We start from the raw sequence: 21,171 nt of genomic DNA, 5'->3' as shown, positions 1-21,171 counted from the left end.
TCCTAATCTAACAATTCATTTAGCATCTAACATAGCAGCCCCATTTTAGCGATATATCGTTCTACCTCTGTCCAAACCAGCCTACAGTATCTGGGCTATTCACTTCTCAACTTCTCAATCTCCTTTAATCTTTCAAAGAAGATAGCCAGATGTTCCTAAGGGAACCTCAGGATCAAGTAAGACACTATTGAAATGGCAAGTTCTCTAGCCTCTCCGTAGAGTTGTGTTATCAGAATCTCTGGGCTTGGACTCCAGCAATGTTAATCAAGTTCTCCCATTGACTGGGGGATGAGTCAATTTTGGGAGCCAAGCATTTGCTACATTGAGGGGTGCTGTGAGTAATAAGAGCCCAATATTTGCCCACATGCCTTCACCTGGTAGTTTACAGGATTGAGGACCATCCTTAGAGAAACTAAAACACCAGCAATCTATACTTATGAAAGTCTAACTGTTACACCTATGTAGAAGGCCAAATCCACGTTCAGGATGTGAGATGGGTTATAGCAACCAACACCAACACGACTGGACAACATCCCTGTATGGATACCTTATCCCATGACTTATATAGCTAGTCAAGAAAGCTGCCCCACCCCCACAACTCAGGAATGGCGTGATGTGAAAGAGAGATCTCAGTACAACTGACACTAGGCACGGCTTTACTGTGGTGCATTCCCATCGTGTTAACAGAAAGAAAGTGAGGGTGCTTCAACAGAATCTTGTTAACACTTAATTTTAAATCAGCTGTTGACTTGAAGGATTCTGTCTGTGGGTTTGTCAGCATGAACAGAGTGTTTCAGTCAGTCAAGCCCACAGTTCTCCTCACCATAATAAACAGCCCTGCCTGCTTGGAGCCTGTACAGAGTGTGGGCTGGAACAGACTCAGCCAGTGATTCCCTAATCCCCACCAGGTGATGCAGACAACTTAGTCTTGGTGATCATATAACAGCAATGAGGCAGCATACATATGCTATCTGGCTTAGCTCAAGCATTCCCAGGGGATGGTAGACTTCATGCTCTCATAACTAGATGAGAGGACTGAGCAATCAGGCCCTTAATGGCCAAAACAGAAAGGGACTGCATCACTGAGCACCTCCTGACAGCCAAGGCCTTTCCTCCTAAACGATAATGACACAAAATGTACTCCCTCTACTGTATATTATGGTATGTGTGTGAGCACACGCTTACATGTACACACACCTACAAGTCTGAAAGCCTGAAACAACTATGCAAATTTATGTTGTTGCAAAATCCTAATGGTACTTTTAGAGGGAAAGTCTGGAAGGATCTACTGAGGAACAGAGTGATATGGCAGAAAAGATATTAGATTGCAGCAGCAGAATACCTTGGATTTTGTTTCTGGCTCTATTCTTAGCTAAAAAGAACTTTGAGGATGCCTCCTGAGACTTTATTTCTTCATTTTCAAATAGGATTAGACTAGCTCAATTTTCACACTGCCTTTCTAATATTCATATCACAGCAAAATATTCATTATGGTGGAATTTATTCAGTTGCAGGTCCACCTACCACAGAAACTGTGGCACGTCAGGACTTCGGAACTGTCTTGGGAGGTTATGAATGCCTAGCACCTGATAAAGCTCCTGCACAAAGCAGATGTTGATAAATGTTGACTCAACAAACATGCATGCCTAGACCTCATCAAAACAGTGTGCATAGTTTTGTTTCTTAGAAGTTTCTTCTGTTTTGCTTTGTTTTTCTTCTCTTGTTGTTTGTTGTTGGAGACTTGGTCTTAGATTAGTCCAGCCAGTCTATTCAAACTCCCAATCCTCGTGCCCTAGTCCTTAAGGACCAGGGCTGTGGGCATGTATCACTTGAACACTCTAAACTTTATTTTCTTGTTTTTAAAAGTATTTGGGAAGTTCCACTATGCTACGCTCAAAAAAATGTGCATGGATAACCTTTAAATACTCATGCATCTTGCCATTAAAGTAGTCTTATTTTCCTCTTACTGTAGATCTTCTCACACCTTGATGCCCTTGGTTGGAGTGAGACTCACAGTGGACCCTCGATCAATGCTAGTGAATGAGCATATGAATGCACTTACTTTCCATTTTTTCTAGGTCTGTGCAATTTACTTTTGCATAAGGCCCCAGAATATGGCCTCAAATTATAAAGCAGTCAAGGGAATAATTAGCCATCGAAGAACACCATCGTTAGATAGGGCATTTCTGTTCATTTTACTATAAAATATTTTCTCAGCAAATGGGTTTTAAATGGCCAACACTGTGAATGGGGCAATTAGAGCAGCTCTGTAAGTAGCTATGCTGAGGGTTGTATCATTTCTGTCCTCTCTCCCAGTTTAATTCACCAAAGAAACCAATTACCCCTATCACTTTGCACTTCCCGAGTTTAAAGACAAGGCTAACTAGCCCATGCTGCTCTCTACATTCTGGTTAAGTAATAGCTCAGAGTACACAGCAATGTACTCGAGGGAAGCAAAGAGGGGGAGTCAACAAGGCCAGCAAGGCCTGGGTTTGAATCACCACTCCTCCAATAGAACAATATTGGATATCTTGGAAAGTACTTACACTCTCTAAGCTTCATTCTTCCATTGTACAATGGGTATACCACTGAGACATATATATATTCAACAGAGCATCTGAGATGCAAGCAGGAGCTCAACAATAGTAGTATACTGTACTGCTCTGGCACATACTCCTATGGAACTGGAAGCAGTTGAGAATCATTGTCTTAAAAGAACATAGCTGGAAGCTCTTGGCTGTATGTTCTGCTCTACATCAGAAGTGGTTTTCTCTTGTGGTTCTGTGACAGAATCTCCTTGAAGCCAAGCAAGCTGCTATTGTCCTTGCAGAATTGCCCTTCTCCCGTTACAAATCCCATCAGTCTTAGACTGGTCTAGCTAAGGCTGCAAACATGAATGGGGAACACAGATGCTTTTCTTATGTCCTCTTGTGGATTTAGTTAGTAGACAACGACTCTCTTCTCTGTAAATCATATTTTGCATTTACTTCAGAATGGCAATGCGATATATGTGATGAAGACCACATAGAGAAGTCAGAATAGAAGGTGATAATAACTAAATTAAAATTTCAGTTCCCGAATCCTGCCTCTTCCACTAACTATGGAACTGCATGTCCCTGTGCAATATACAATTCACTAAGCTTCAGTTTCCTTGTTTATAAGAGAGAGGAAATATGCCCATAAGAATCGTGACAATAACAATAACAGCTAACGTTTAATAAAGACTTAGCATATACCACACAGATGCTATGTGTCTGAATACAAGCTATTCTTTTTCCATGAATTCAAAAGATGAAACTCATAAAGATAAAATTAGTTCCCAATACTCGATAGCAAGGAAGTGCGTGGAGCTAGAATAGAAAGTCTGGTATAACGACTCTATAACCTGTAGTTTTAACATGCTATCTATCTTGCAGAGTTCATTCAGCCCATCTACATTCTCACTTGCTTGTTGTTTTTGCGTTCTCTATTTTTCTATCAGTATCTGTTGCTGGAGCAGTCACCCCACCCACCATCACAATGAGGGACAACTCCTTCGAAACCTGAAGACTGTTACTTACAGTGGTGGTCAGCTTGCCTCCGTTCTTTTGCACATACTGGATGGAATCATGGATGGTAGAAAAGAGTCCGAGCAGCACATTCTCCATGTCATAGATTCTGTACATGCCGTTCACGAGCTCTTCAAGAGACAGAATGTATTCTCTCCAGTACTTGTCGATCTCCACCACACCTGCCATACAGCCTTGCATGACCACGTTGCAATAACCACCGCAAGGTTTAACCATCATCAGTCCCTGGCAGTAAGAGCAGTACCACATTCGGGTGAGCATACGGCCACAGTCCTTACTAAACTTGAGGTGGTCGGTAGTGTTGATTACTTCAATTCCGAGATTCAGGGCTTGAAGGAAGATTCTAGTGACTTGCAGTGACTTGGAAACCTGGGTCATAATAAGCTTGGGGAAACTGCCAAATACTTTCAGGTCACGTCTTGCTCCTCGGAGGCACTCGTTGATGTCTAATACTGACTCAGGCAGGCCTGGGTTCATCATCTGGGTATAGATGACTGGAAAGAGGCTGTCGAACAATTCATTGACCATATCATCCACGTTGATATCAGAACCCAAGATGTAGAGAGACACATCTGTGAAAAATTCACCGACAAACTCAAAAGCTTGAGGAGTCAGGCTTGGGTAGTTATTCTTGAACATGGCGTTGGTGTAGTTCTTGGCATGGCGAACAACAATTTCAAAGGCCTCTGTAAAGTAAGAGAAAAAGAAATGCCCCAAAATTAAAACATGAAATCCAGGGTGTAAATGAATTTGATATATCTCTGTTGCATTGGTGATTAAGATGCATTTGCCTTAAATAATTGACTCACATTCATTGCTGATATTACCTATATTTCTATAGTTGTTTGCACCCATAAATCAATTTCCCTTTCTGAGTGTGAAGTCTAAATCTTGATGTGCACATAAATTCTTAAACATACGAATTGTATTTCAAATGACAACTGCCAGGATTCAGTCAACATTTCGGCCTTTCATGAAAATATTGATTAAAAATTGGCTAAATGAGAAATTATTTCTTTTTCTTTCATCGATTCACTCAGGTAAAAGATTGCATTTAAGGACATTTCATTTTTAGACAGAGGTAAGTATTTCAAAAGAGACCATATACTATACAATCTTATATTACAAGAGCCTGTTCAAACCCAGAGGAGAAGCAAGTTATTAGCCAAGAACAAAAGATAACAAAAATTTAATTATTTTGGGGAGACTTTCTCTAAATAACTTTAAAGGGAGTTATCTGACAGACTGCCGGACCTGGGAAAGGTGTTTTATCCCCTGAATGGGTATCTGGCTGGAAAGAACAATCCATACACTTATCTATACATTTGATATTGATAGTCACTGCAAGCTGAACATCTGGGAGGATAAACGCTAAGCTCCTCTGGTAAGTTCAACTTCCACATGGCTTGAAAGCCTCCTCCAGTCTACAGAGACCACAAATTCAAAATCACATCTGCTGCTTTAGGCCCTTGGCATAAAGCCGAAACAGTGTCACTGCTTTGAGGGGAAAAAAAGTAGTAATGTGTCATCTCATTTTCCCCAAATCAAAATATTCTAGCTACACATTATCGCAAATAACTGGAGTGTTACATTTATATGTGAAAAGAAAAAAATCATAATAAAAGATTTTTTAAAGAAAGAAATGAAAGAGTTTAAAAATGAACAAAACTAGTCAAGTTTCTTGACTTTTACCTTAGTACTTTCAGTTCCTTCCAAAATGCAAGGGTCCATGACAGATGTACTCTAAATGATGCCAATTCATGAGCCTTGAAAATTCAAATTATTCCTACCTCCAGACTACTAGAGAGACTGTATTCCTTGGGATCACTTAGCCCAGCATTTCAGTCATCTGTGGCAGAAGTGAGCTCTAGACTGAACCACTGCCATCTGCCCTAGATCCCTCACAAGGTGGTGCTCATTCCTTAGGTTCTTCCCTGGAGCTCACCACATGCCCAGCACTGTTGGAGAGGTGCCAGTGTAATTCTAAAGAGTTTCCAAGGCCACTAGAGACCAAAAATGAATTTAAATTAGAAGTTAGCCATCTACAAAGGTTTTTGAGAATATGTGGACTGGCTATTGGTCTGAGGACAGGTTTTGTAGCACTGTACTAGCGTTTGTTGATCTCTTCCATTTTGCAACTCTTTGATGCTGAAGCAAATTTTCCCTTTCTGCCAATCACTTCATGCTCCCTTGTTTGCTTTCTTTTGTTTAGAACAGTAAATGATTCTGAGGAACTTTATAACAATCTTCTTAGCTACACTCATTACTTTCCTCTCCATCCTTCAATCTATCTATATGTTGAATGTAGCTATGTGGTCATCCAGCCCAATGCAAAGGGCAAGTCACTCAATTGTTTAAAACCATCAGAAAATTTGATATTCTAGATCATTTAGTCATTTTAACTTTAGGTAGAAATATAGGATTGTATATTAGGCTTGCTAGGTGCTCTGGGCACATAAGCTAGATGGAGGTCACTGACAAGCCATTCTCGTCTCAGAAATGTTTACAAGTAGCCAAACACAGTGGCTCACTTTTATAATCCAAACATTTGGGAAACAGAGGCTAGAGAACTGCTCCAAGTGCAAGGCCAGTGTGATTCACACAGGGAATCTCAGATTAGCTAGAGTAACACAGCGAGACCTTACCTCAAAAGGAAACATTTATAGGCGATGTAGAAGATTATAAGTCATATAAAAGAACATTTTGATGGTTACTTTTTACAACAACCTTCTGAATTTGGTATTATCAACACTGATTTAATAGATAATGAAACTGAGTCTCAGTAGAATGGACATATTTCCCCAAGGTCACACAGTTGCAAAGTAGACATAATCAATTCCAACCAGTGTCTCTAAGTGATGGCTACACCCTAGCAGTCCTCAAACTTAGAGTCTACAACACATTCTCAAAAATCTTTGTAGAAAGTTAAGTTCTATTTTAAACTCACCATTTTCCCATCAACTTTCTCATCACTGAATGAAAATGTACCAGAAGAAATTGAAACCCAAAGACCAATAAAGCAGAGCAGCACTTTCACCTTTGCCTTGGGGCAGCATGAAGTAAGAGACTGGAGAAGGCTGCTTTGCAGACAGGTTACCCCTATAGAGCTCAATCATCCAGGCCACTCTAAAATGAATTCTCTAGGACGTGAAGTTAACCTGAATTGTGTTACACACATTCTCTAATATACAAGACACATGGCAGGAAAAAACCCACAGACTCTCCTGCCAATAACATTTCTTTGTAAAAGTTCTGTTGCCAGCACTGTAGGATCAATAGAAAAAGAAAATTACAGAGGATCATGAACTCGTCTACAGAAACAACAACAACACATATTGCAGAGGGAAAAGGCTGGGGTCCATATTGAACATCCAGCTCTCATGTGCTGTCTACAGCAAAGTCTGCATGTCAGAACAAACTTAGCACAGCTCTGGATTTTGCCCAATTTTCTCACTTCTGTATCACATGACAGCAGACCAAAATACAAAGCCTCAATAAAGGTTTCACAGGGCCTCATAGGAGGCAACACTAAGTGAAAAGTGATTCTTGGCCTTCTTCAGTCTCTTGAAGGTTCAAGAAATAAAGTCAAGGGTAGGAAAAAATGCAAGGAAATGTAAGTCCATTGACAACATAGTCTAATAATCATGTATTCTTTAGCTACAGATGATTTCCCTCTTTCTCTTTCCTTGGATGAAGTTATGTCCACTCAATAGTAGAACAAGTCTGATGGAATCAGAGATATCATGAAGAATTTGTCCCCAGAACATCCACTGACTTTATAATCTACAGATGGAAATAAATAGATTTAATAAACTGAGATAATATGCCTAGATAAGAAAAGTTTCCATTTTCCTTTTGTTATTGCATTTTTATTGACTTATTGTGCGTACATATGTGTGTGCGTGCTTGTGGCATGCTTGTGGAGGTCAGAGGACAACCAATGGGACGCACTTCTCACATTCCACCATGTGACTTCTGAGAATCAACATCAAACTGAAGTTGTTAGGCTTGGCAATTGGCTTAGGCATCTCACCAGTCCAATCCCTAGATTTCTCAATGTTCTCATCACCATCCTGATCACCACAGATGCTAGAGTTGTCAGTGTTCTTCTTAATGTTTAATGCTCAATGACAGACACTGTTCTCCAGATATACTTGCATGGGGGAACTGTAGAGACTCTGTTTATATGGTTCAAGAGCGTCTTCTACTTACACACCCCCAAGATATATAGTCTGTCATGGCAGCAGAATGGCTATTAGTATATGGAGTTGATGTTCCTGCATTCAGATCTACACTAAAAGAAATGGGCTTTGATTTGCCTTCTTGGTAGTCAACTGAGTATATTTTTTAAAAGGAGAATGTACTTGGGATTGAAAGACAAGAAAAATAAATGAACCATAGGATCCCTTTCAAGGTCTGTAGAATAAGCAATTGTTGTAGAAAGCAGTTTTTTTTTTCAAAGCAGTTTTCCCAGCACTGAAAGGATGGCCATGACTTTGAGTTTTTTCTTTTTAATGTTACAAGGATGAATATTTCATAATGGCTTGGATTGAAAACAAGCCTTATTTTTAAGTACAGGTGCTTGGATGGAAAAAGAAAACTAATCTTTCCCTGGCACCTGCAAGATACATGTCAGAATCCATGGAAAACATACTTATAGCTACTCTCTAAGTAACTGTGACATAACCACATGTGTTTGGTTTTATTTTACTGGAGAGGAAACTGAGGCTCAGAGGAGATATGGTTCACACAGGTAATATTTCTAGTCCAAGGCCTTAATTTAAAAGCAGAGACATTTAGTCTTAAGTAATTGCTAGAGGCTGAATTTGCATTAGTTTTTGAGGTAAAAGTTTTCAGAGGATTAGGAGGCAGCTCAGTTGGTCAAGGGCTTGCCGTGAAAGCATATGAATCTGAGTTCATGCTCCAGAACCTACATAAAAAAATGTGGGCATAATGGTGTGAGTTTGTAATCCCATTGCTAGGGAGGTAGAGTCAGGGGGATCCATGGGACTCACTGGCTAGGCTGTCTTGATTACTTGGTGAGCTCCAGACTAAAGAAAGACCCAGGCTTTAAAGAAGGAACAAAGAAACAAAGAAAAATATGAGAAACAAGCAGACAAACAAAAACTCCACAAAAGTGACATGGATAATGCCTGAGCAGTGACTCCTAATGCTGAGCTCTGCTTCTACATTCACACATGTGTACACACACACACACACACACACACACACACAGGTTATAACCTCCTGAGGTGTCAGACTGGGTTAAATTCAAAGCACCATTAAATGAATGACTGAATGAATAAATGAATGAATATATAAATAAAATTCAACAGTAATAAAACCAATAACCTTCTTGGAAAAATAGGCAAAATAGCTGAACAGCTGGTTCTCCAAAAAAGAGTCACAAATCTCAAACAAAGGTTCTCAATACAGTACATCTTTAGGAAATTAAAAATTAAAGTCATAATGAGATGCTACTATGCAGGCAGGAGAATGGTTAAGAGTCATACAATTGACAGTACTACATACTATAAGGGTGTAGAGCAACAACAGATACTTGACTATCTACTGGGAATACAAAATGCAACAACTGTAGATGACGGATAGTTTCTTATAAAAAGAAAACATTTTTATCATGTTATCCAAAGATCGTGTTTCATTTATCACATACTTGATTTTTCTTTCAAATTTAAAATTATTTGAAATGAAGTCTATTAATTTTTGAAAGCATTAGAACTTTGGACCTTCAGTCTTTGAAGGAAATAGTGATGAGAATCACTGAACACAGTTAAGTCACTCCCTCTTTTTTCTTTCAATCAGCTTTGACATTTTGTTCCTGAAAAAGGGAGTTTTAGCATACAATAGATGCCATATGACAAAGTAATTTTAGTTGGAAAACACAACGCAAAAAGTTAATGGACCAAAACACCCATACAGGTAACACATTTCAGTTATTTTTGAATAGAAATGATTTTTTTTGTTTTTAGAAAACCAGCCACAGAGAAACAGAAAGTTTACATTGCAAGTAAAACTTTTTATTTTTTAAAATAGTTCATAAAGAAAACACTAAATACTACAGTTCAGTTTGTATTATATTTTTCTGGTGCTTTACAATTTACATTAATTTAACCAGAACTAAGCTTAAGAATAAGTTGCTATTAAATATAGAAGTCATTTATGTGTGCAGCTTATAAACACACATAATCTCTGCTTTTACCTTTTTACACAGCAGGATTCTAAATATAAGGGAGATCAACTAGCAGTAAAGAAATATTTGAAAGAAAGAATGAAAGAAACATTTTTCATGGGTTACTATGTGTATCATTAAAGATAAGTGAAAGATAGATTAGATAGACACAAAGGGATAATGATGGATGAATGGATGAACAGATAGACAAACAAATAGATGGAAGAATGGATGGACTAGGTAGGTAGGTAGATAGATAGATAGATAGATAGATAGATAGATAGATAGATAGATTGATTGATTGATTGATTGATAGGGATAGATAGACTGATAGAATTTCCTCCAAAGGCTATTAAAGACTAGAGAAGAAAATTAAAATGATTTATTGCAAGGTTCCTCAGAAGCAAGAAGTAAAAATCTGTACTAGAAAATTTATGAGCCTGCAACAGTTGACCACACTTTTGCCCCATTAGTCCAATTAGTTCTTACCATTTACTGTCCATTAGTTTTCCTGAACAACTAGTTTGCTTTCACCTTCTGGACTCTGTGAGTCATGTAACTCATAATTTTTCCCTCCTCACATTTATGACTTGAAAGCTTACAGCTAAATTTATAGCCTCCCTCTATCAAGCATAATAAACTTCATGTCATGTGTTTTGTGTCATAACCTTACTCCATCTTTCTTACCTGTATTTTCTACTGGCTTGAGGTGCCTGGTATTTTAGTTACAGTGCACCTCATAGTTATTATGGACATTCTTAAAGAGCCTTAAAATTAACAATAAACAAGTTGGTGAATAAGAACACGGAGAAAGACAAGACAAAATATTGTTGCAATCATACAATCGCATGTCTGCAGTGGCAATTACAGAAGTGCTCTCACTTATAAATGGGTGGTGCCTTTTCAGGAATTCATTAGCAGATGCTGCCCTCCCCAGCAGCTGTCAGAGTCCTCTCTTTACACTTCTTTTCCTCACGTCTTAAAAACTGGAGCTAAATGTACCTAACTTTTAAATGGGATTTAAAAGGGTTTAGTATGAACAGCTTCAACAGGACCAATAATGTGCATGTTCATATGGTATAAGACATCCCTGGGAAGCCAGACAGAACAGTATAACCATGACACTCACTAAAAAAGGCAAAAAAAAAAAGTCATCTAAGCAGAACTTTCAGTTCATTCTTTAAAACAGGAAGTTGAATGCTATCCAAAAAAGTAAAGTCATACAGTTTCTTCAAGAATTCACATAGTAGATGGTGAAGGCCTGCTTGCTGACTCTAAGGAAAAGGCCCTTCTCTAGAAACTATGGCAGGGCACATGGATTACTGAATACAACTAAATATCTTATGTTTTAACTGGACCAAAAAATCCATTATGTCACATTCTAGTTCTGGTTCTTGTCTCCTCAACTTCTGAAGATTTTGCTCTATGATCCATTATCATGATTCATAAATCACAGCTAAAGAGCTTCTTTCTTTAAGTACTTGCTAATCTAAGCTTAGAAAAACTATGCCTTTTGGGGGAAGAAGATACTTAATGAAAGGTTCTGTTCCATTAAGAGGGTATAGTGTCATTTAAAGGTTGACATGAAAGCATTCTGGAAGTGGCTTTAGCTAATGAGAATCTGTTTCTGCTCAATGTAACTTAAATTATTGGCATAAAGAACAAACTACCTAGAGGATCTTCTGTGATGTTAGATCAATTGGCATGTATGTTTTCCATGCTTAGATATGAACTACCATTCTAAGGAAGGTCAATTGTCAATGGTTTATGCAACTCTTTCTTGTTATTTTAATTTTTTTTCTTTTATGTATATAGGTAGTTTGCCTGCATGTATGTCTGTGCACTCCACTTGTGTCTGTTTCCCACAAACGCCAGAAAAGGCCATCAGACCTACTTGGACTGGAGTTATACACAGTTGTGAGCTGCCATATGGGCTCTGGGAATCAAATCCAGGTCCTCTGGGTTAAAAGCAATAATTGCTCTTAACCACTGACCCATCTGTCTGCCCATCCCTAGCCCTTGTTCTTGAGGAGAATTTTGTCTGTAACTTGCTAGTAAGGATTTCTTTTTTTTTTTTTTTTTTTTTTGTTTTTATTTTATTTTTTTTTTTTTTTATTGGATGATTTATTTACATTTCCTATGTTGTCCCCTTACCCCATCCCCCACCACCCCCTCGGAACCTCCAATCCCCTCGCCCCTCCTCCTTCTTCTCTGTGGATGTAACCTCTATCTACACCCCCCCCACTCCCCCCTCCCCACCCTCAAAATTCCCACCCCCTGGGGCATCCAGCCTTCATGAGGTCAAGGTTCTCTTCTTCCACCTATGCCCAGCAGGGCCCTCCACTTTTACATATTCAGCTGAAGCCCTGGATTCCCCCCTAAGTGCTCCCAGGCTGGTGGTTTAGACCCTGGGAGCTGTGGTTGGTTGGTATTGTTGCTCTCCTCATGGTGCCACAAACCCTTTCAGCTCCTTCAGTCTTCACTCTAACTCCTCCATTGAGAACCCCATGATCAGTTCAATGGCAAACTATTCCACAAAATAGAGACAGAAGGAACACTACCCAATTCGTTCTATGAAGCTACAATTACACTCATACCCAAACCCCACAAGGACCCGACAAAGAAAGAGAACTTCAGACCAATCTCCCTTATGAACATCGATGCAAAAATACTCAATAAAATTCTAGCAAACCGAATCCAAGACCACATCAAAACAATCATCCATCATGATCAAGTAGGTTTTATCCCAGGAATGCAGGGATGGTTCAATATTCGGAAATCCATCAATGTAATCCACTATATAAACAAACTTAAAGAAAAAAACCACATGATCATCTCACTAGATGCTGAGAAAGCATTTGACAAAATTCAACATCCCTTCATGATAAAAGTCTTGGAAAGATCAGGAATTCAAGGCCCATACCTAAACATAGTAAAAGCAATTTACAGCAAACCAGTAGCCAACATCAAGCTAAATGGAGAGAAACTTGAAGCAATCCCACTAAGATCAGGGACTAGACAAGGTTGCCCACTCTCCCCCTACCTATTCAATATAGTACTGGAAGTCTTAGCCAGAGCAATTAGACAGCAAAAAGAAGTCAAAGGGATACAAATAGGAAAGGAAGAAGTCAAAATATCGCTATTTGCAGATGATATGATAGTATACTTAAGTGACCCCCAAACTTCCACCAGAGAACTCCTAAACCTGATAAACAACTTCAGCAAAGTGGCTGGTTATAAAATCAACTCAAACAAATCAGTAGCCTTCCTCTACATGAAAGATAAACAGACTGAAAAAGAAATTAGGGAAATGACACCCTTCACAATAGTTGCAAATAATATAAAATACCTTGGTGTGAATCTAACCAAGCAAGTGAAAGACCTGTATGACAAGAACTTCAAGTCTCTGAAGAAAGAAATTGAAGAAGATCTCAGAAGATGGAAAGATCTCCCATGCTCATGGATTGGCAGGATTAATATAATAAAAATGGCCATCTTGCCAAAAGCAATCTACAGATTCAATGCAATCCCCATTAAAATCCCAACTCAATTCTTCACAGAGTTAGAAAAGGAAATTCTCAAATTCATATGGAATAACAAAAAACCCAGGATAGCGAAAACTATTCTCAACAATAAAAGAACTTCTGGAGGAATTACCATCCCTGACCTCAAGCTGTACTACAGAGCAATAGTGATAAAAACTACCTGGTATTGGTACAGAGACAGGCAGGAAGCTAGTAAGGATTTCTATAGATATTTGCATTTCCACAGGGACTTTACAGCCAAAGATTTAGTAACACCAAAGCAAGAGACTGGTCTTCCCTACAGGTAATGGAATGAGCAGTCCCCTCTTTATTTCCACCAGTAACCAGAAGTACAAAATCTGAGTTGCCTTAAAAAGCTACACATGCATAACCTTCTGAAGGAATAATTCACTCATTAATTTAATAGGTATCTCACTGAGCCATCCATACAACAATATTCTATTCAGATTTTACAGAGAGCTGTGAGACTTGTTTATTCTCTTATGTAAGAAGAGACTGATTTGTGATATGTGACCACCCAATCATAAAATTTATTGAGACACTCGTTGCTCCTCCTGTCCCTCAAGATATATGACCAATCTAAACTCCAACTCTTTTAAAAGGCATCTAAATGACCACAGGCCCCTGTCATTTTGTGATGTTAGGAATATTAAACAAATGCTCAAAAACAAGAGAACATTTATGAGCTATTTTGGTTGTCTCTTTAGGCTGACTACATTATTGGTATAAATATATGTTTCATTTAACTCTTACTGAATGCATACTATCTGTTAGTCTGTGGGTAGAGCACAAAAGTGCATGGTCCCTAAAGGCTTGTAATAGTCAGCTGTGATAAAATAATACATGGCTTCCCTCTGTTTAAAAGCACAAAACTCCGTGTATATATGAAAAGAGTACTTTGTTCTATGACTTTTTCAAAGCTTAAATATACACAGTTATATATAAGTCACCATGACATATCTGTAAAATATCTCATATCACTTCAGATATTGGAAATCGGTACTCTGTTTTAATTTTCTCCCTCTTTCTCCATCGCTGAAAGTGAGTATGTATGTGTGTGTGTGTGCACCGGTGCATACATGTAGTCAAGGGAAACATTATTATCCCAATTTCACACATGAGCTAGCTGAAATTAAGACTGGATCAAAGCCATACAGCTATGTGGTTCACGGTAGCAGTAATGAACACATGACTCTTGGCTATGTGTATAATGCTGGTACATACTGTCCATCTCCCTCAAGGATAAAGATTCCACGCCACTTGAAGGCAAGCTTCAGGAATAATAAATAAGGAACCAGCAACCTTGGATCCATATAAGGATACTCTATTCTGGCACAATATTCACTTATTGTGCCAATGTTACAAGCATTTTATGTGAATTAATTTATATCACTATCAAAACTTCTTTATAAGGAGAGTTTCCTGCTGTCTCCTCTGGAAGAGAAGAAAACTGAGACATGGAGAAGCTGAATTAAGTAGAAGGGCTGAGATGTGAATTCATGCAGTTTTGAACCCAGAGATTACCCAACAAACCACTAGGCATCACTGCCTCAAAAGATCTATGAGAGTGCTTGCCACAGACATAAGGACCTGAGGTCAGATTCCCTAGGACTCACATGAAGCCAGAAGTGGTAGCACATATTTGTAATTCCAGTGCTCTTACAGAAAGAGAGAAGGCAGGGACAGGAGAATCCCCAGAAACTCATGAGCCTACTCACCTAGAGTATGCAACAGCAAACAACAAAGAGACCCTACCTCAAATGAGGTAGAAAGAGACAGCTAACATGTAAAATTGTTCTCTGACCTCCACAATACGCCATAGCACGCTTATCTGCTCTCTCCCAACACAGATAAAAGAGGATGAATCTATTTGTCACAGACTGTGTCCATTTCTTTTTTCTTTTCTGTTTGTTGAACTCTAAATAAGTGTAATGCTTCAGTTGCTTGGCCACACTGAATATACTGAATAGATAAGAAAATAATTCCACGACATGGGTAAAATGTGAGAAGTATGAAAAAAGGCTGACCCATTCCAACTTCTTATAATACAATCATTTCTTCAGAAATGTACTGCCTGCCATGCCTTATACATACAATGAAATGAAAATTAGAAGAAAATCAGCAAAAAAAAAAAAGGGATTATTGGTGTGAGCATGGAAATCTGAGAGCTCTGTTATAGCCATAAAACTATGGTATTTAATTGAAAATCTAGCCTTTGTTAAAAATAAAAAAGGTGGGTCTTCTCTCAAATTACAGATCCTTAAGGGACTACTGGGAGAACCACGACAGTTTTTGAATACTCAGTCTCTAGGAGGATAGAGCATGAGACTTAAGGACAATGAAGACTGGAGTATTTGTGAGTCTTGGAGGAGTTCTAGAGCCTGTTCTGATGAGCTCAGATGAGAGAGAGGTACTCAGATGAATTTGCCTGAGTCCTATAGTAATTGGTACTTCTTCATACCAAATCAATGGAGGCTGTGCTATTATCTGAGTTACTGCTGTAGTAATTATCGGAGAATTTAGCAACTGTCTAAGAAGCATAAGAAGCAAGTGTAAAGATATTAGTTGAGCCAGGCAGAATACTTCATGTCTATAATCCCAGCACTTGGGTGTTCAGTCAGGAGAACTAGGAGTTTGAGACCAGCCCCAACAGTCTGGTGTGTTGAAGGCCAGCCTGGAATGCATAAGAGGCTGTCTTAAAAAAAAACAAAAACAAGGAAATGAGTTAGAAAAATGTCTTTTATTAAACATCCAATTGCATTTGCTTTAAAATTAATAAAAATTTTAAAGACATCAATATATAACCCAAAGGTCACAGCCTTGTGAAATAAGTGGCATGTGCCTTGCCTCTGGGAGCACATCGTCTTCCTCACAAAGCAGTGGCTCGGCTGTCTATATTGAACTATGAAGAGTATTACATGTGAGGTTAGTGAGCACAAACCAGTGGCCTTATGGAATTTGACCCTCTGAACAATTCTGGACAGTTGATTACAATAACAAAAGGTAGAGGTGCATTTAATAGAAGGTTAGAAAAAAAAGGAAAGGAGATGCAGCAACTGTAGAATGATTACCAGAAGAAGAGAAGTATGGTCAGAAATGTAAGCAGCCATTTTCAAAAATATAAACACCTGATTCAGCTTCCCTGTTTTATATGATCTAAGTATCCCCTAGTAACCATTATATGGACTACCACATTCTTGGAGAAAGCCCCAGGTTCTGTGCTAAAACTCAGGAGAGCACACACCTACTACTGCCTCTGATTTGGAAGATGACAGACAAGGACAACTTTTTATTCCATTTGTCACCAAACTTCTGATAAACTCCAAGTCATTATTTGCAAAAGACCAAAGACCATGATTTGAGAACTGTCTCTGACAAGCCTAAAACCTGAGCTCAGCAGATCTTCCCGACAGCAAGATTTTTTTTCCCCGAAATTCCACCCCTGTAGCTCCATTAGCTCATCTGGTTTTAACTCATTAGCGTTACAGTTCATAGTCTTTATAGTTCTGTACAGACAGAGGAATCTCTGCTATGGGCCAGTGGGGCAGGGGGTGGGGGTCTGTTGTGTCCTGCAGGATATAGGACATTTGTACATAGAAGTGTTGCACGACTTGTATATATTTGCATCCCTAAGAATCAAACAAATGCAACTGAGTGAGCAATCAAACCTGCATTTTGGTATAACTCATTTCTGAGAATTTTATCTCATTTGCAGGCTATTTCTGGTGATGCCTAAAGCTGTAACAATTGCTGTAGAACAAAGTTTAGGTGGTCCCTAAGTCTCAGAATTCTGTTCGGTTGGTGCTAAAATATGTACCAATGACTTCCTTATTCAGGACTAGTGAGATTAGGCGATGTACTGCCCAGATCACAATGGCACATGTACTTTTCATTTTGTTGAGGAATACTTGACATACGGAAAGCAGATGCTTGTAACTTAATTTCCTCCCTCCTCACTACCTGATTCTTCACCCCCATAAGCACAATGTAATATTTAAATCTAAAGGGAATAAGGAAAAGGATTAAATCAGAGAAAAATAGTTCAATCAGGAAAGATGGACAAGGAAAAATTTACATTTATCTGTGGGAAAGGAGATCCAACGATTGTTAATGCCAGCACCATTTCCATGTGTTTTCAGTGCACTGACATTTTCTGGGTTCAAAGGCAATAGCTCCCAAATTACTGAAAGGCCTGGACACTGTTTTAAAATAATGCTTTGAGTGAGCTGATGTCTAAAGTGGCTTTTTGCCAAAAGGACCTTTGCCATAGTGCTGCATTCAAGGGGGCTTATTTTAAATGGGCATTTAAAAAATGGTCCATTGCTGTAATTTGGCAATATGCCTGGAAAGGGGTGATTTTGAGATTGGGTGTTTTAAACAGAATCGCTAAAATACAGCTACAGTTGCCTTCCCTAATGAAGTCTTCTGCTCTGGTTGCTTAGCACTTTTCTTAACCATGCCTGGGGGGCTACTTTGCAGGCTTGGAGGGTGGGGCTTCCTTGATTCCAGGATAAAGGAAGACACCATTGACTGTTACCTCTTCAGCGGAGAGCACTAGGCCAGACCCAAGCTACCTCTTCCAAATCATGGGATCTGGGGCAATGGAGTTGACATCATTGATAATTCTTGATTGAAAAAAAGCAATCCATTTAATAGGTTATTGTTCAAGTCAGAGACTAAGAGATGAACTGAAATTCAAATTTGTCATTAAAAAAAAAACCACCCTATGGGTGTCAATAAAACAAGCACCTCTTAGCCCAGAGTGGCCCAAACCAGAAGTTTATTACATAATTTTTGATTCTTTCTTGGGATACAAATCATCTGAGAACAGAAGGCAATAAGAAATAGTGGTGCTGTACTGTTCTAATTCACTCTGACACCAATGTTTCATTGGAATATTGATGTAAATGATGTTCAAATCACCCTTGTAATGGGCCAGTAATTACTTAGTGTGTCCTGGATCTTTGAACTTTTGCAGACGGTTCAGAGATTTCACTATAGAACAAGGTATTGATGCTCATATGGCAACAAGTTCTAACATGTCCCTTTGCTTTCTCTGCATTGACCTTGCTCTCCTTCCCCTGAATGCCAGATAGAGGGCACTGAATGTTTCATATACAAAAATAAAGAAATAAAGTTTATCTGTCAATTCTCAATGCTTGTTAAAGTACATTTTTTTAAGCCAAAGGGTTATGTGCATCAGCTTACACACTGGCTACTAAACGTGCTCCCAAAAATGATTGGGCCAGGTGGCAATGTTGATTTGAACATAGGTAAGTGAGTATTGATGCCAAAACAAAGACTGCTGCATGGTATCAGCCCATACAAACATCAAGAAAGACCGGGTGCTAGCAAGAAATAATTTCCTTATCATTCTTCCCAACATAGCTGGACTCATATATCTTAATTACTTTGTTTCGGCTGACAGTGTCACCATCCACCATCCCTCATATACACTATGTGCCCTTCTTTCCCCACAACCATCCAATAAGGTGGTTATGGAGATTACTGCCCCCCTCCACTTTATGGATAGAAAAATGGAGGTGCAGGAAACAAAATGAAGCTGCCTAAACCATCATAAATCCTAAGTGGTACAGAGCTGGAAGTCAATATGAACCATCTAGTATCCTTCACTAACATTCAATATGAGAGACCAGACATTCTCCTTGGTGAAAGAGAGAAAGTACTACCAATTGGCATACTCATTATTAATGAAATACCAAATAATAGAAAAAGAGAGACTAGGATGTATATTTTTATTAAGTACAAGGCTGGGGGAGCGAATGGCTTAGTTGGGAAACGTGCTTGCCACACAAGCATGAGGACATGAGTTCAATCCTAGACATCATGTAAAAATTCATATAGCGTGGCATATACTAGCAATCTCACTGCTAGTGAAGTAGACACAGGCCCTCATTGGCCAGCTAGCCTAGCCTCATCAGTGAGCTGCATATCCCAGGCTAAAACCATTAGTCAGATGTCTCCTGAGGAATGACACCTGAGGTTGATGTCTGGGCTCTATACACATTCATAGACACATACACACGCACCCCTCCACAGATAAACATGCATAGCCTCTGGCACACAGTGTTTAGGAGTTAGTAATAAGAACTTATAGAGTGTCTCACAAATGATAGCACGGCCAGAGCACCAATGTAAAAACCATACCCTCTACTAGTTTTCCTCTCTCAACTATAAAAACAAAACAAAACAACAACAACAACAACTAAAATCCACCAACAAGAAAAACAAAATTTACAGTATAAAAGATTATAACAAAGCTAAAGACTTTATACGATGACCAAGAAATGACATAATTGTGCATGAACAATTCACTATGGGGAGGCATTGCCAGTGCTGACAGCATCATTTTCAAAAGTGATACCTTGGAAACAGAATCATAATCCATTAACAAAGCACCTCTAGACATCTAGAAGAAGCATAAGTATATCTTCTGCTAACTCCAAACATTAGGATGTATTCACTTACAAGTGAAATTTTAAAAGTTTAAGGAAAGATTCATGGCCAGTGATTTTTTTTAAAGTGTTACCTGTAGAAAGGATAAGACCAAAGTTAATGGAAAGTAAAAAGCTTCTCAGAAGGGAAAAAAATTGGTGTGCATTGCAAATGTCAACGAGTGAGTACAAGGAACAATGGTAAAAGACATCTTTTCTGTCACATCAAAGAGGCCTTTTGCATCCACAGTACATTGAATTTAGAATTACACTTGTGGAATTGTTAGTAACTTATCTACTACTCTAAATACGCCATTAACACACATAGTGTGTCTGCTTTGTGTGTGTGTGTGTGTGTTCGTGTGTATGTGTGTGAATGTAATATGGTAGGCAAAATTCATTGCTATTTCTGAGGAAAACTTCCTCAAAAAAATCTTGTCACATCAGAGTAGCAACCAAATGGTTGGCGCCCCCTCTTGGCCTTCTGAGTAATGACACAAAACATTCCACAAATCCTGGTCCTTCACAGAATCCTTCTCATGCATGTGTGGTCCATCCCTATGATGCATGGAACTCCCATGAGCCCTGTTGTTAGTATTAATGATCATCAACTGTATTTTGGGCTTTCAACTGGTGTAGCAAAATATAACTCTAGAGAATGTGGAAAATCATTAAGATAAAGCTTCTCTATTAAATGCAGCCAATGGCGCCCAATCCCCTTCACTTTTATTCATTATTCCTTGTTAGCAATTCATCTCTGAGTCTTTGGGACTGTATATCTCAAGATTTTTCAGGTCTACCTCCATCTCCTAATCCTTATGTCCACATTGCCTAGCTGTTGTGCCTCTCCAACAGGGTTGCTTCCTTCTTAAGCCTTTCCTATTGATAGCCCAAAGGCCAGGAAAATACTAAAGTCTGATGCACCCTCAACACCCTGTGACTTAGGAGACAATCACATTTCAATCACAATCCACCATGAGTTCTTATTCTCTCATAGCAATGAGCATCCTAAAACATTAGTGTGGGACCTGTGGGGCTTAGTGGGTAAAAGCAATTACACCTCAAAGTTCAACCTTGCAGAACACACATGAAGTTGGAAGGAGAGAACTGACCTCACAGGAGTGTCCACTGATTTTCATACACTCACCAAGGCATGTGTCACCCCACATACACCATACCCACAAAAGATACCTGTGCACTAATAAAATATTTTTAAATTAGTGCAGAAAATGGACACAGTATTAAACTGACTCCTAATATCTTATACCCATAAATTCATTGTACAAATTCTCAAAAAACTAACAAAGACTAAAACAGACAACCTTATTTTCCTGCTCTCACGTCTTCTCCATACATCTTTTCCTCTCTTTCTTTCTTTCTTTCTTTCTTTCTTTCTTTCTTTCTTTCTTTCT

General features: G+C 38.8%; 1 protein-coding gene across 1 annotated transcript in view; it reads right to left on the bottom strand.

The window, feature by feature from the left end:
• The window catches only part of Gpc3 (glypican 3), a 340,192-nt gene that overhangs the window by 147,767 nt on the left and 171,254 nt on the right, over positions 1–21,171 (bottom strand). Inside the window, exon 3 of the mRNA XM_028764986.1 lies at positions 3,561–4,255. Within this exon, the coding sequence (XP_028620819.1) occupies positions 3,561–4,255 (695 nt within the window). The remainder of the gene's footprint in view (positions 1–3,560; positions 4,256–21,171) is intronic.

The sequence above is a fragment of the Grammomys surdaster genome, unplaced genomic scaffold (assembly GCF_004785775.1).
Source record: "Grammomys surdaster isolate TR1022 unplaced genomic scaffold, NIH_TR_1.0 147, whole genome shotgun sequence".
Taxonomy (NCBI): Eukaryota; Metazoa; Chordata; class Mammalia; order Rodentia; family Muridae; genus Grammomys; species Grammomys surdaster.
Note: the sequence above shows the minus strand (reverse complement) of the source record. Positions and strands in the feature narration are given on the sequence as shown.